Genomic DNA, 12,036 nt, shown 5'->3' with positions numbered 1-12,036 from the left:
AGGCCGTGTGGTCCTATCCTACCTACCTACGATTTCCGTGTGCTAAGATAGCGCGAGTCTTTCCTTCTTTGGGGGCGAGGGAGGTAGATAAATCTACATACAGAATCCAAATTAATTTCCATGTTGGCACCCGTCTCCGCGATAAACTCGGCCCATACGCGCTAGTTTCCATAAATTTGATGGATTTCCGATCCGACGGACGCACGGCCCATCAATTCCCGATCAAAACTTTCCATATCCTGGCCGCTCCCGTCGTAGCTTCCTCTGCACGGGCTCGGCCGGGACTGCCTTTCCTTGCAGCCGACGCCGTTTGGACTCCTGCTCGGATCCGGTGCCAACTCTACTTCGCCTGGTTTAACCACCGTCCGTCTATATAAGGCGGCACGCAGCGCCGGCCTCCGCACCACCACCCGCACCGCGTCCACCTTCTCCCTTCCGGCCTCTCGCCACCGCACGCACGCGTCAGCTCCATCCTGCAAGAAACCATCCAAGCTTGGGGGGTGATGATGCCGACGTCGGGCAACGACGCCGGCGCCTGCGACGGCGACGGCTCGCCGCACGGGGTCAAGAAGATGTGGACCAAGGAGGAGGACGACCTGCTGCGGGAGCAGGTGCGGCGCTGCGGCGGCCCGCACAACTGGGACTCCATGTGTCGAGGCCTGCCCGGCCGCAACTCCAAGTCGTGCTGCCTCCGCTGGTGCCAGCACCTCGACCCCAGGGTGGAGGCCGTCAAGCCCTTCACCATCGAGGAGGACATGCTCATCGTCAAGTACCAGGCCACCTACGGCAACCGCTAGTCCACCATCGCCGAGTTCCTCTCCGGCCACACCGATAATGCCGTCAAGAACCGCTGGAACTCCGTCCTCCGCAAGCGCCAGGAGCACGCCCCCTCCCAGCAGGGCCAGACGCGCCCGTGGGCTCCTTCCGCCGCCCGACAGGCCGCGGGCCCCGAGGTCACGCCGCGGTGCCTGCCGCTGTTCCCTGGTTCGGCCGAGGAGGTGCCGGAGGCTGACACATGTGCGGCGGCGAGGAAGTGCCTCGACCTGTTCCCTCTGGCGCCCGGGGATATCAGGGCCAATGCGGCTGCTGAGGCGCCGCCCGGTGACATGACTTGCGGAGCAGGCGACCCGCTCACCGAGCAGAGGCTCTGGCCGGCGCCGAGGGTGGTGTTCGACGTAATGCCGCTCCAGGCCTACCGGATGTAGATTCATTCTTGTCTTCTTGCCTAGACCTGGTTGTTCTTTCATCTTACTTTTTTGCTGATCGTGGGGAATTTTCCTGGTGGGATTTGACTTGTAATAGAAGAGCTCTGGCTGATCGTTAATGTTGTTAGGACTCCATTGGATCTTGGTATCAACAGAGCGCTGGATTTTCTGTAATCGTCTTACTTGCTGGTTAGGTAATCAAGAGAGTTCTGAACTTAGTGTAATGCTTTGTGCTTCTTGATGATCAAGAAAATTCTGAACGTCTTGTAATTTCCATCAAAGTTGTAATCAACGAATCAATCTTTAGCAATTTTCTTGTTCACTGGAGATTACTGAACTTTCTTGCTTGTTGGTTGTTGGAACTTGGAAGTAATCCAGAAAGATTTTACGTTCTTTGTAGTACCTTTTTCTTGCTTGTCGATGCGGTTCAGTTACTCCTGATCTGCTTGGATTCAGTACTTCAGTTACTCATGTTCTTCCAACAAAAAATCGAAAAGTTGCTCATGATCTTCCAGGGCCAAACGCTGTCAAAACAAAGCAGCCTTTTTCAGTTGTTTGCATTGAATCTGAAATTCTGAAACAGCTGGAATTGGAACGCTCGTTTCAGTACTCGTGGCTATTTATTTATTTTTGCAAAAGAAAATAAATACTCGTGGGTATTTCCGAATTTGCTTGCTTGTTGGAAGCATTCACACAGATTATACGTTCTTCGTGTACCATTTTGCGTTTTTCGGCACATGGATCAACGGGAATCAAATTTGTTTTTAGAAAAAAAGGGAATATATGACCCTCCTTGAGAAGTTCATTGTTTTTTTTTTGCGTACGTAGTATTTTGCCCTGAATTCATCTTCTATCTTATACTTAATTTGAAAATTCAAAGCAGATTTCCTTGTTTGCATTAAACGCTGAATTATGAAACAATTCGCCTATGAACCCAATGTTCTTGAGCTCACAATCACTAAGAGCGCCACAAAAAGCTTCCATATACTTTCAGGGACGATGTCACCCACCAATAGCCATGGGTGGCCAGAGTGTTACTATAGGTAGCGCATGTGCTACCATGTCTAGTGTTTCTCCTCCCAACGGAATTCACCATAAGTTCCGGTGAGTCTCCATTCCCTTTCACCCCTTCACCACCATAACATCAATGTAATAAGGCGTTGCAAACAATTTCTACACATTAACCTCTCTTCTCCAAAATAGCACTAACCACCCTTCCTCATCACTCACCGAGACAATTTTAAATCTCGTACGCAAGTTTCTAGACAAACACTCGGCTGGATAGCCCTCGATTTGTCCGACAGGAGCAAAACCTCAGGGTTACAACAGTGATTGGCAACCAAGAATGATGGAATTGCAGCATTGTTACCAAACCATGGCAGTTCAAGAATAGGGGTTCCATTGTTGTCGGCGCACCCATCCGAGAGAGGCTGCTGATCCTCTCGAAGCTGAACTTGCATGACCCTCCTGTCTTTTCTTGTCATTCCGTTTTTCCTAGTTACTTAGGTCCTAACTAATCTCCATAGCTACCCCGGTTTTGTCACCTTACCCACTGGGACAACATTCAATGGATCCTGATCAGTGTTTTCTTCCTCCTCTTTCATCTCCTGAACATAATCTTTTCCTCACCCCCTTTTCACCCTCAGACGTATCTACACTTTTTTTTGTCCGGGAAAGATGTCTGTGTCTGCAAGCTCATTCTCTTCCCTAATGTCTTATTCTGGGCACCATTGGAATGTAGGCACCAATCCACAAAGTCCCCTCTACCTCTGCGTGGACCAAAGTCAGTACGGCCACGTCCAAAGTCAGCTATGTCACCCCCTCATATATACATGTTGCCCTACCTCTTCCACATGAAAATTGGCCTCTCCATGTGTGTGCATCGGCTTTAAGCCATGCGCCCCACTTCAAGTCCTTGTCCTTGTATTCACACTCCTCATGCATATGCCCCAAAAGGCCAAAAGTGGAACAAAACTTGAGGATCTTCTCATATTGCACTTGATAATATTCTCGTTTTCAGAACCAGACACGGTAACAAATGCTGGTAAATGGCACATTGGCATCAGACTTAATATTTACCCTAATGAAAGTTCCCAATGCCCCATCATCCAGCTGAACTTGGAGAAAAGTAATTCTACCATGAATAGGGTATCCTGTACACGGATCAATCGTTCGTGGTTGCTTTGAGATTCGTGCTACTTTTTGTCTTTTTCAAAATTATCTTGTTTCAAAGCATTCATTGAGTTTTCCTTTCTCTTTCAAAGTGTGTCTTATAGTTCATCGTGTATCGGCAAAACCGATCCATAACAAGTGCATTATTCACTGGTAGACAAGAAAACACGACAATACACGTTAAAACAAGAGAAAAACCGAACAAAAGATTTTAAAACGAGCTTAATTTTAACAACGACCAAAAAATTAGCACGGATCTCATTAACCACGGATGGTGGATCCATGAACGGGTACGGGGAGATAAACCACTCTCGGTGAGCTTGTTCCACTTCACCTAACGCGCGCGCGTCCTAGGAGGCGCGGTCGATTTCTGACCAGATTAATCCGACAGCAAACGACAAGTTTAGCGATCAGGCTCCCACCTCCTCTATTCCCTTTCGCGACCGATCCCGGCCTTGAGCGTTCCTGTTTTCGTGAGTTGGGCCCAACCTCGGCCCAGTAGCTACCTAGGCTCTATTCCCTTTCCACGTTCTTTTTAGTTTGGGCCTGTTTTTTCTTATTCCGCTAATTCCCTTTCTGGGCCAGCGGTTTTTCAGCGTCCATCGTCGCTACCGCGACGACGTCCGCCTCGACTCGCGTTACCCTAAGATAGACAGGGTGGCGGTGGTGCCACGTGCTTATCTCGGCGTCCGTCGTCGCTACAGTGACGATGCCCGCCTCGACTCGCGTTATCCTAAGATAGACAGGGTGGCGGTGATGCCATGTGCTCGTCTCGGCGTCCGTCGTCGCTACAGTGTACCCCGTTAAACATTTTCAAAATCCTCAAAAACCTAACAGAAAAAAGATACGGGGCTTTTAAGATCTTGAGAGGCAAAAAAATTTAAAAAAATTCAAATTGTGGTCAAACTGTGGTCAAACAATGGGCAAACTAATTATTCTAGAATATTAGTGTTACTAAATAATTATTTTAGTTTTTTTTAAATTTTGGTCAAATCTGGTCAAACTGTGGTCAAACAATGGTCAAACTAATTATTCCAGAAATATTAGTGTTACTAAATAATTATTGTTTTTTAAAACAATAGTTTCAAACTCAAACAGTGAAATGTGTCACTTCATGCTCAAGCTAAATTCCTGAGGGTTAATAGAATTGACATCTTACTATTGTCGGGAAAACAACAAGTGCAGACTTGGAAACGAGGGAGAAAAAACACGGAAGTTAAGCGTGCTCAGGCTGGAGTAGTGAGAGGATGGGTGACCGTCCGGGAAGTTAGATGATTTGAAATGATGAGGGGTGATTAGAGATTAGAGGATAAATTGAGCAGTGATGAGGGGTGGTGATTAGAGATTAGAGGTTAAAATAATTCAGAAATTTGAAAATCAAACAAAAATTAAAAAAAAATTCGCAAAAAAAATTTCAAAAAATAATATCATAAAATTTCCTTTAGTCCAGGCTGCGTCCATGTGGACGGCCTTTAGTCCCGGTTCGTTTAAGAACCGGGACTAAAGGGGGGAGGCATTAGTAACGACCCTTTAGTCCCGGTTCATAAACCGGGACTAAAGGCCCTTACCAACCGGGACAAAACCCCCTTTTCTACTAGTGATTGGTGTCACGTGCTCGTCTCGGCGTCCGTCGTCGCTACCTCGACAACGTCCGCCTCGACTCGCGTTACCCTAAGATAGACAGGGTGGCATTCGTCTCACGTGCTCGTCTCGGCGTGCATCGTCGCTACCGCGACGACGTCCGCCTCGACTCGCGTAACTATAAGATAGACAGGGTGGCATTCGTGTCACGTGCTCGTCTCGGCGTCCGTCGTCGCTACCGCGACGACATCCGCCTCGACTCGCGTTACCCTAAGATAGATAGGGTGGCGGTGGTGCCACGTGCTCATCTCGGCGTCCGTCGTCGCTACAGTCACGTCGTCCGCCTCGACTCGCGTTACCCTAAGATAGACAGGGTGGCATTGGTGTCACGTGCTCGTCTCGGCGTCCGTCGTCGCTACCGCGACGACGTCCGCCTCGACTCGCGTAACCCTAAGATAGATAGGGTGGCATTGGTGTCATGTGCTCGTCTCGGCGTCCGTCGTCGCTACCGCGACGACGTCCGCCTCGACTCGAGTTACCCTAAGATAGACAGGGTGGCATTCATGTCACGTGCTCGTCTCGGCGTCCGTCTTTCGCTACCGCGACGACGTCCGCCTCGACTTGCGTTAACCTAAGATAAACAGGATGGCATTGGTGTCACGTGCTCGTCTCGGCGTCCGTCGTCGCTACCACTACGACGTCCGCCTCGACTCACGTAACCCTAAGATAGACAGGGTGGCATTTGTGTCACGTGCTCGTCTCGGCATCCGTCGTCGCTACCGCGACGTCGTCCGCCTCGACTCGCGTTACCCTAAGATAGACAGGGTGGCGGTGGTGCCACGTGCTCGTCTCGGCGTCCGTCGTCGCTACAGTGTAGACGTCCGCCTCGACTCGCGTTACTCTAAGATAGACAGGGTGGCAGTGGTGTCACGTGCTCGTATCGGCGTCCGTCGTCGCTACAATCATGGCGTCCGCCTCGACTCGCGTTACCCTAAGATAGATAGGGTGGCATTGGTGTCATGTGCTCGTCTCGGCGTCCATCGTCGCTACCGCGACGATGTCCGCCTCGACTCGAGTTACCCTAACATAGACAGGGTGGCATTCATGTCACGTGCTCGTCTCGGCATCCGTCTGTCGCTACCGCGACGACGTCCGCCTCGACTTGCGTTAACCTAAGATAAACAGGGTGGCATTGGTTTCACGTGCTCGTCTCGGCGTCCGTCGTCGCTACCAGGACGACGTCCGCCTCGACTCACGTAACCCTAAGATAGACAGGGTGGCATTGGTGTCACGTGCTCGTCTCGGCGTCCGTCGTCACTACCGCGACGTCGTCCGCCTCGACTCGCGTTACCCGAAGATAGACAGGATGGCGGTGGTGCCACGTGCTCGTCTCGGCGTCCGTCGTCGCTACAGTGTAGACGTCCGCCTCGACTCGCGTTACCCTAAGATAGACAGGGTGGCGGTGGTGCCACGTGCTCGGCTCGGCGTCCGTCGTCGCTACAGTGTAGACGTCCGCCTCGACTCGCGTTACCCTAATATAGACAGGGTGGTAGTGGTGTCACGTGCTCGTCTCGGCGTCCATCGTCGCTACAGCCACGACACCGCCTCGACTCGCGTTACCATAAGATAGACAGGGTGGCATTGGTGTCACGTGCTCGTCTCGGTGTCCGTCGTCGCTACCGCGACGACGTCCGCCTCGACTCGAGTTACCCTAAGATAGACGGGGTGGCATTTATGTCACGTGCTCGTCTCGGCGTCCGTCTGTCGCTACCTCGACGACGTCTGCCTCGACTCGCGTTACCCTAAGATAGACAGGGTGGTATGGTGTCACGTGCTCGTCTCGGCGTCCGTCGTTGCTATAGTCACGACGTCCGCCTCGACTCGCGTTACCCTAAGATAGACAGGGTGGCATTGGTGTCACGTGCTCGTCTCGGCGTCCGTCGTCGCTACCGCGACGACGTCCGCCTCGACTCGCGTAATCCTAAGATAGATAGGGTGGCATTGGTGTCATGTGCTCGTCTCGGCGTCCGTTGTCGCTACCGCGACGACGTCCGCCTCGACACGAGTTACACTAAGATAGACAGGGTGGCATTCATGTCACGTGCTCGTCTCGGCGTCCGTCTTTCGCTACCGCGACGACGTCCGCCTCGACTTGCGTTAACCTAAGATAAACAGGGTGGCATTGGTGTCACGTGCTCGTCTCGGCGTCCGTCGTCGCTACCACGACGACGTCCGCCTCGACTCACGTAACCCTAAGATAGACAGGGTGGCATTTGTGTCACGTGCTCGTCTCGGCATCCGTCGTCGCTACCGCGACGTCGTCCGGCTCGACTCGCGTTACCCTAAGATAGACAGGGTGGCAGTGGTGCCACGTGCTCGTCTCGGCGTCCGTCGTCGCTACAGTGTAGACGTCCGCCTCGACTCGCGTTACTCTAAGATAGACAGGGTGGCAGTGGTGTCACGTGCTCGTCTCGGCGTCCGTCGTCGCTACAGTCATGACGTCCGCCTCGACTCGCGTTACCCTAAGATAGATAGGGTGGCATTGGTGTCATGTGCTCGTCTCGACGTCCGTCGTCGCTACCGCGACGACGTCCGCCTCGACTCGAGTTACCCTAAGATAGACAGGGTGGCATTCATGTCACGTGCTCGTCTCGGCGTCCGTCTGTCGCTACCGCGACGACGTCCGCCTCGACTTGCGTTAACCTAAGATAAACAGGGTGGCGTTGGTTTCACGTGCTCGTCTCGGCGTCCGTCGTCGCTACCAGGACGACGTCCGCCTCGACTCACGTAACCCTAAGATAGACAGGGTGGCATTGGTGTCACGTGCTCGTCTCGGCGTCCGTCGTCGCTACCGCGACGTCGTCCGCCTCGACTCGCGTTACCCGAAGATAGACAGGGTGGCGGTGGTGCCACGTGCTCGTCTCGGCGTCCGTCGTCGCTACAGTGTAGACGTCCGCCTCGACTCGCGTTACCCTAAGATAGACAGGGTGGCGGTGGTGCCACGTGCTCGTCTCGGCGTCCGTCGTCGCTACAGTGTAGACGTCCGCCTCGACTCGCGTTACCCTAATATAGACAGGGTGGTAGTGGTGTCACGTGCTCGTCTCGGCGTCCGTCGTCGCTACAGCCACGACGTCCGCCTCGACTCGCGTTACCATAAGATAGACAGGGTGGCATTGGTGTCACGTGCTCGTCTCGGCGTCCGTCGTCGCTACCGCGACGACGTCCGCCTCGACTCGAGTTACCCTAAGATAGACGGGGTGGCATTTATGTCACGTGCTTGTCTCGGCGTTCGTCTGTCGCTACCTCGACGACGTCCGCCTCGACTCGCGTTACCCTAAGATAGACAGGGTGGTATGGTGTCACGTGCTCGTCTCGGCGTCCGTCGTTGCTATAGTCACGACGGCCGCCTCGACTCGCGTTACCCTAAGATAGACAGGGTGGCATTGGTGTCACGTGCTCGTCTCGGCGTCCGTCATCGCTACCCCGACGACGTCCTCCTCGACTCGCGTAACCCTGAGATAGACAGGGTGGCATTGGTGTCATGTGCTCGTCTCGCCGTCCGTCGTCTTTACCGCGACGACGTCTGCCTCGACTCGAGTTACCCTAAGATAGACAGGGTGGCATTCATGTCACGTGCTCGTCTCGGCGTCCGTCTGTCGCTACTGCAACGATGTCCGCCTCGACTCGCGTTAACCTAAGATAAACAGGGTGGCATTGGTGTCACGTGCTCGTCTCGGCGTCCGTCATCGCTACCGCGACGACGTCCGCCTCGACTCACGTAACCCTAAGATAGACAGGGTGGCATTGGTGTCACGTGCTCGTCTCGGCGTCAGTCGTCGCTACCGCGACGACGTCCGCCTCGACTCGCGTTACCATAAGATAGACAGGGTGGCATTCGTATAACGTGCTCGTCTCGGCGTCCGTCGTCGCTACCGTGACGACGTCTGCCTCGACTCGCGTTACCCTAGGATAGACAGGGTGGCGGTGGTGCCACGTGCTCATCTCTGCGTCCGTCGTCGCTACAGTGACGACGTCCGCCACGAGTCACGTAACCCTAATATAGACAGGGTGGCATTGGTGTCACGTGCTCGTCTCGTCGTCCGTCGTCGCTTCCTCGACGACGTCCGCCTCAACTCGCGTTACCCTAAGATAGACAGGGTGGCATTCGTGTCACGTGCTCGTCTCGGCATCCGTAGTCGCTACCGCGACGACGTCTGCCTCGACTCGCGTTACCCTAAGATAGACAGGGTGGCATTCGTGTCACGTGCTCGTCTCGTCGTCCATCGTCGCTACCTCGACGACGTCCGCCTCGACTCGCGTTACCCTAAGATAGACAGGGTGGCATTCGTGTCACGTGCTCGTCTCGGCGTCCGTCGTCGTTACCGCGACGACGTCCTCCTCGACTCGTGTTACCCTAAGATAGACAGGCTGGCATTCGTGTCACGTGCTCGTCTCGGCATCAGTCGTCGCTACCACGACGATGTCCGCCTCGACTCGCGTTACCCTAAGATAGACAGGGTGGCGGTGGTGCCACGTGCTCATCTCGGCGTCCGTCGTCGCTACCGCGACGTCGTCCGCCTCGACTCGCGTTACCCGAAGATAGACAGGGTGGCGGTGGTGCCACGTGCTCGTCTCGGCGTCCGTCGTCGCTACAGTGTAGACGTCCGCCTCGACTCGCGTTACCCTAAGATAGACAGGGTGGCGGTGGTGCCACGTGCTCGTCTCGGCGTCCGTCGTCGCTACAGTGTAGACGTCCGCCTCGACTCGCGTTACCCTAATATAGACAGGGTGGTAGTGGTGTCACGTGCTCGTCTCGGCGTCCGTCGTCGCTACAGCCACGACGTCCGCCTCGACTCGCGTTACCATAAGATAGACAGGGTGGCATTGGTGTCACGTGCTCGTCTCGGCGTCCGTCGTCGCTACCGCGACGACGTCCGCCTCGACTCGAGTTACCCTAAGATAGACGGGGTGGCATTTATGTCACGTGCTTGTCTCGGCGTTCGTCTGTCGCTACCTCGACGACGTCCGCCTCGACTCGCGTTACCCTAAGATAGACAGGGTGGTATGGTGTCACGTGCTCGTCTCGGCGTCCGTCGTTGCTATAGTCACGACGGCCGCCTCGACTCGCGTTACCCTAAGATAGACAGGGTGGCATTGGTGTCACGTGCTTGTCTCGGCGTCCGTCATCGCTACCCCGACGACGTCCTCCTCGACTCGCGTAACCCTGAGATAGACAGGGTGGCATTGGTGTCATGTGCTCGTCTCGCCGTCCGTCGTCTTTACCGCGACGACGTCTGCCTCGACTCGAGTTACCCTAAGATAGACAGGGTGGCATTCATGTCACGTGCTCGTCTCGGCGTCCGTCTGTCGCTACCGCAACGATGTCCGCCTCGACTCGCGTTAACCTAAGATAAACAGGGTGGCATTGGTGTCACGTGCTCGTCTCGGCGTCCGTCATCGCTACCGCGACGACGTCCGCCTCGACTCACGTAACCCTAAGATAGACAGGGTGGCATTGGTGTCACGTGCTCGTCTCGGCGTCAGTCGTCGCTACCGCGACGACGTCCGCCTCGACTCGCGTTACCATAAGATAGACAGGGTGGCATTCGTATAACGTGCTCGTCTCGGCGTCCGTCGTCGCTACCGTGACGACGTCTGCCTCGACTCGCGTTACCCTAGGATAGACAGGGTGGCGGTGGTGCCACGTGCTCATCTCTGCGTCCGTCGTCGCTACAGTGACGACGTCCGCCACGAGTCACGTAACCCTAATATAGACAGGGTGGCATTGGTGTCACGTGCTCGTCTCGTCGTCCGTCGTCGCTTCCTCGACGACGTCCGCCTCAACTCGCGTTACCCTAAGATAGACAGGGTGGCATTCGTGTCACGTGCTCGTCTCGGCATCCGTAGTCGCTACCGCGACGACGTCTGCCTCGACTCGCGTTACCCTAAGATAGACAGGGTGGCATTCGTGTCACGTGCTCGTCTCGTCGTCCGTCGTCGCTACCTCGACGACGTCCGCCTCGACTCGCGTTACCCTAAGATAGACAGGGTGGCATTCGTGTCACGTGCTCGTCTCGGCGTCCGTCGTCGTTACCGCGACGACGTCCTCCTCGACTCGTGTTACCCTAAGATAGACAGGCTGGCATTCGTGTCACGTGCTCGTCTCGGCATCAGTCGTCGCTACCACGACGATGTCCGCCTCGACTCGCGTTACCCTAAGATAGACAGGGTGGCGGTGGTGCCACGTGCTCATCTCGGCGTCCGTCGTCGCTACAGTGACGACGTCCGCCTCGACTCGTGTTACCCTAAGATAGACAGGGTGGCGGTGGTGCCACGTGCTCGTGTCGGCGTCCGTCGCTGCTACAGCCACGACGCCCGCCTCGACTCGCGTTACCCTAAGATAGACAGGGTGGCAGTGGTGCCACGTGCTCGTCTCGGCGTCCGTCGTCGCTACAGCCACGACGTCCGCCTCGACTCGCGTTACCCTAAGATAGACAGGGTGGCAGGGGTGTCACGTGCTCGTCTCGGCGTCCGTCGTCGCTACCACGACGACGTCCGCCTCGACTCGCGTAACCCTAAGATAGACACGGTGGCATTGGTGTCACGTGCTCGTCTCGGCGTCCGTCGTCGCTACCTCGACAACGTCAGCCTCGACTCGCGTTACCCTAGGATAGACAGGGTGGCAGTGGTGCCACGTGCTCGTCTCGGCGTCCGTCGTCGCTACAGCCACGACGCCCGCCTCGACTCGCGTTAGCCTAAGATAGAGAGGGTGGCAGTGGTGCCACGTGCTCGTCACGGCGTCCGTCTTCGCTACAGCCACGACGTCCGCCTCGACTTGCGTTAACCTAAGATAAACAGGGTGGCATTGGTGTCACGTGCTCGTCTCGGCGTCCGTCGTCGCTACCACGACGAAGTCCGCCTCGACTCACGTAACCCTAAGATAGACAGGGTGGCATTTGTGTCACGTGCTCGTCTCTGCATCCGTCGTCGCTACCGCGACGTCGTCCGGCTCGACTCGCGTTACCCTAAGATAGACAGGGTGGCGGTGGTGCCACGTGCTCGTCTCGGCGTCCGTCGT

At 55.3% G+C, this 12,036-nt stretch overlaps 1 protein-coding gene across 1 annotated transcript; it reads left to right on the top strand.

Moving 5' to 3' along the window:
* Nucleotides 1-431: 431 nt before the first annotated feature.
* On the top strand, nt 432-1,644 carry LOC109755805 (transcription factor MYB77-like). The gene has a single exon (XM_073497361.1). It carries the CDS (start codon nt 504-506, stop codon nt 795-797), a length of 294 nt encoding a protein of 97 aa, XP_073353462.1. The 5' UTR covers nt 432-503; the 3' UTR covers nt 798-1,644.
* The last annotated feature ends 10,392 nt before the right edge of the window (nt 1,645-12,036 follow it).

Source organism: Aegilops tauschii, chromosome 4, assembly GCF_002575655.3.
Source record: "Aegilops tauschii subsp. strangulata cultivar AL8/78 chromosome 4, Aet v6.0, whole genome shotgun sequence".
NCBI classification, from domain to species: domain Eukaryota; kingdom Viridiplantae; phylum Streptophyta; class Magnoliopsida; order Poales; family Poaceae; genus Aegilops; species Aegilops tauschii.
Note: the sequence above shows the minus strand (reverse complement) of the source record. Positions and strands in the feature narration are given on the sequence as shown.